Source organism: Etheostoma spectabile, chromosome 24 (assembly GCF_008692095.1).
Source record: "Etheostoma spectabile isolate EspeVRDwgs_2016 chromosome 24, UIUC_Espe_1.0, whole genome shotgun sequence".
Classification (NCBI taxonomy): Eukaryota; Metazoa; Chordata; class Actinopteri; order Perciformes; family Percidae; genus Etheostoma; species Etheostoma spectabile.
The window spans coordinates 3027202-3031069 of NC_045756.1; the positions used below are offsets into that span (position 1 = coordinate 3027202).

At 44.3% G+C, this 3868-nt stretch overlaps 1 protein-coding gene across 1 annotated transcript in view; it reads left to right on the forward strand.

Annotated features, from left to right (window-relative positions):
* Window positions 1-1216: 1216 nt before the first annotated feature.
* LOC116673819 (kelch-like protein 41b) overlaps window positions 1217-3868 on the forward strand; it is a 5139-nt gene continuing 2487 nt past the window's right edge. The window contains exons 1-3 of the mRNA XM_032506143.1: window positions 1217-2465; window positions 3301-3458; window positions 3729-3836. Of these exons, the coding sequence (XP_032362034.1) occupies window positions 1353-2465; window positions 3301-3458; window positions 3729-3836 (1379 nt within the window). The 5' untranslated portion in view covers window positions 1217-1352. The remainder of the gene's footprint in view (window positions 2466-3300; window positions 3459-3728; window positions 3837-3868) is intronic.

The following is a 3868-nucleotide window of genomic DNA, read 5'->3' on the forward strand; positions in this document are numbered from 1 at the left end:
TTACCTAAATATTCTCCGTGGATAAATATTTGTAAGACATGTTTAAGAACTTTCCTTTATTAATCTACTGTGGCTTTAGTAAGTGTCAGAGCTTTCTTAAGCAGAAACTGCTCTCCCCTTCTGCTTAAATTGCACGTTAGACGCTGCTTGACAAGTGGCGTAGTCTGATCTATCTTTAGTGCTGCCCACGGGAGAAACATTACCTAACTCTACACACTCCTCACACTGTGTCAGGCCACAGAAAGACTTAACAATACAAGATCCTATTGATCCAGACACATCAGTAATGGCCTTTTTAGCACTGACATTATCTCAGTAATTGAGGTGTGTTTTAAAAGCTTTAACTGCAAAGCAACACACACACACACACACACACACACACACACACACACACAGCCAAGCAGTTGAACAATAATACATCCCACAGGGAAAGGGAGAAGCTTGCATTGGACAGAACAGCGTGTATGCATGGCTTTCACCTGTTTCTGCACACAGCTGCTGCACCCGAACTTTTCTGCTCCCTTTTTTAGCACAATGATATCGTGCTTTTCAAAGTCACTCATATAAATAATGCCTTACTGTGAAAAGATAAAATAATGTACGTTTTTGTATTGACTTTGGTGGTTCCTTTGAGGAATTGTAGCAAAAGATCCAGATTGCTTACTGATGAAAAAATCATCAGTAAGCAATTTATGAGATTATGACTGATAACCGGGAGTTGCAGTAGTCGTATCTGTGGTGGTTATGCTAACTAGTAATTGATAATTGTCTATAATAATTAACGAAACTGTCTTGTCTGTTTGTATAGGAATTACAAAGTAAAAATAAATTGGCATATGTAAAGATTAGCCCAAATCAATTCAGTTGATTTGTCTGACTGAATAAATAAATGAAAATCAGATATAAATGAAAGGAGATCTATAAACACTTTTTTTTTAACATGACATCAACTGCTCTAAATATCTTCCCAGTCATTCATACAGCTTTAGGTGAGCTATTCGAGGGCTTTGACAGCATTGTCTCCACTGTTAGTCAGCCACATGACACTTAGGGAGCTGAATCATGGTGGCACAGCCAGTTGCTTCTTTCAGTCTGAGACAGCAGCTGCTCCAAGCCCAGGCCTGTGCTGTGATTTGGCCCATTCAGATTCCACTGGAGCTAAAGCAGGCAGGGGGGCAGAGGGAGCTATATTTAGAGTGGGACAGGATTAAATTGCAGGGTCTTCACTCTAGGAACCTTTTCTGTGCTCTGCCTTTCCCAGCCAGGACCGACTACCCAAAGGACCTGTGGCCGCCGTCTCCTTCTTCTTTCCACAGACCCCCTTGTTCACTCGCTGTTTCTCCTGACACGCCATGGACCCCAATGCCATCAAGGAGGAGCTGCGCCTGTTCCAGAGCACACTGCTTCAGGACGGGCTGAAGGAATTGCTGAATGAGAACAAGTTTGTAGATTGCACCCTAAAGGTAGGCGACCGCAGCTTCCCCTGCCATCGGCTAATCATTGCCGCCTGCAGCCCTTACTTCAGGGAGATCTTCTTCACAGAAGATGGGAAGGAGGTGGAGAACACCAAGGAGGTGGTCCTGGAAGAAGTCAACCCTTCCATCCTGGACATGATCATCCAGTACCTCTACTCGGCTGAGATTGACCTCAGCGACGACAACGTGCAGGATATAATTGCTGTGGCGAACAGATTCCAGATCCCTTCTGTCTTCACGGTCTGCGTCAACTACCTTCAGAAGAAGATCTCACTGGACAACTGCATGGCCATATTCAGGATGGGCCTGGTGCTCAGCTGTCCCAGGCTTGCGGTGGCTGCACGCAACTACATCGCAGACCGCTTTGAGCTCCTCTACAAAGAAGAGGAATTCCTCAAGCTCGCACCCCACGAGCTGTTTGCCATCATTGGAGGAGACGCGCTGAACGTGGAGAAGGAAGAGCTGGTGTTTGAGGCGCTCATGGCCTGGGTCCGCTATGACAAGGAGCGCGTCAAGGTCCTGAAGGATGCTTTCAACTGCATCCGCTTCCGCCTGCTGCCAGAGAAGTACTTCAAAGACAAAGTGGAGACCGATGAGATCATCAAGGCCGACCCGGAGCTCCAGAAGACGATCCAGATCATCAGGGATGCCTTCAAGGGGAAACTTCCAGAGACACCCAAAAAGAAGGAGGGGGAGAAGGGGGCTGGTTTAGAAGGAGGCGAGGAGGAGGAGGACAGCCCATTCCCTGGCTTCCTGAATGACAACCGCAGACACGGCATGTACGCACGGGAATTCATCGTCATGATCAATGATACGGCGGCGGTGGCATATGATGTCAGCGAGAACGAGTGCTTCCTGGCAGCCATGTCGGAGCAGGTGCCACGTAACCACGTCAGCCTGGCATCACAGAGGAACCAGCTCTACATCATTGGAGGACTGTTTGTGGACGAGGAAAACAAGGATGCACCCCTGCAATGTTACTTCTACTTGGTAACCAGGTTTTCCTTTCATTTGATTCTCCTCCATTTTATCATTTCCTTCATTGCAATTAATGAGTTATTTAAAAAAATTGTTTGACAATTTTGAAAAACATTCTTATTCACTTTCCGGACAAGATTTAGATCAACACCACTGGCATGTCTTTATGTCAAGTATGAAGCTAGAGCCAGTATACCAGCATGGATGTGCCATTTTAACACGTTTGTATGGATTAAAAAAGATATGTAACAAAATATAAGTGAATTCATGGGCTTTAGTTTTGCTTGTAGGAACATTTTAGTCCACTGTTCTTCTTCTTCTTCTCTTGGCTCAAGTTTTTGTGCTAATTTAAACTAACCCCCTGCTGGCAGTTGTACTGTACAAACGAGAGTGGTGTCAATCTTCTCATCTAACTCTTGGCAAGAAATCAATTGAGCGTATTTCCCAACATATCCAATTACAGTGTTTGCACTTAGGTGCTCTTAGGTGCTCACAAACTGTCATTCTCAGCAAACCCTCTTTGCATTTCAATTTCTTAATGGAACTCAACCGACACATAAAGCAGAGAAAAATGGAACACAAATTCAAAGTAGTCTTTCAGTATGTAGCCACAAGAATGACTGGGATACTGCTTTCCCTAAATCCTTCTGCGATCAATCAAAGGATTATTTTTCCCATGTTGCCCATCAGGTCTAAGGTATAGACAAGCTCTGAAGCCTTAAAATCTACTATATTTTACAGCAAAATCAATATGTGGATACCACAGTATGATGGTTCATTTCCATCTTCATGAGTAGACAAAGACACAGCTAATGGGTGCCAAGAGGTAATTTACTTGTCTTCACAGTTGGATCCACTCACATCTGACTGGGTCGCCCTGCCGCCCATGCCTTCTCCAAGATGCCTCTTCAACATCGGAGAGAGCGAGAACCTGCTGTTCGCCGTGGCTGGAAAAGACCTCCAGACCAACGAGTCGCTGGACACTGTGATGTGCTACGATGTTGAGTTAGTAGCATTATTGGCTTCTTTTCCTTCACTCTTTTTTTTTAGTGTAGTATAATTCATTGTGGAATGATGTGATCTCACCCTCTTACTTGCTCTCTTTGTTAGTTGTGGAGCATTTTTTCTTGGTTTTTGATTTAGGATATTCTCCTTGTTACCTGTTTATAACAAATCCCAATGGATTTGGCTCTACAAACACTGCACAAAACAAAAGCAACATATACAGTGGGAACAACATAATGTAAAACTATTAATTCACTTTTAATTAATTAGGAAGATGAAGTGGACTGAGACCAAAAAGCTTCCGCTGAAGATCCATGGCCATGCTGTGATCTCCCACAAAGGACTGGTCTACTGCATTGGAGGAAAGACCGATGACAAGTGAGTGTGTGTGTGTGTGTGTGTGTGTGTGT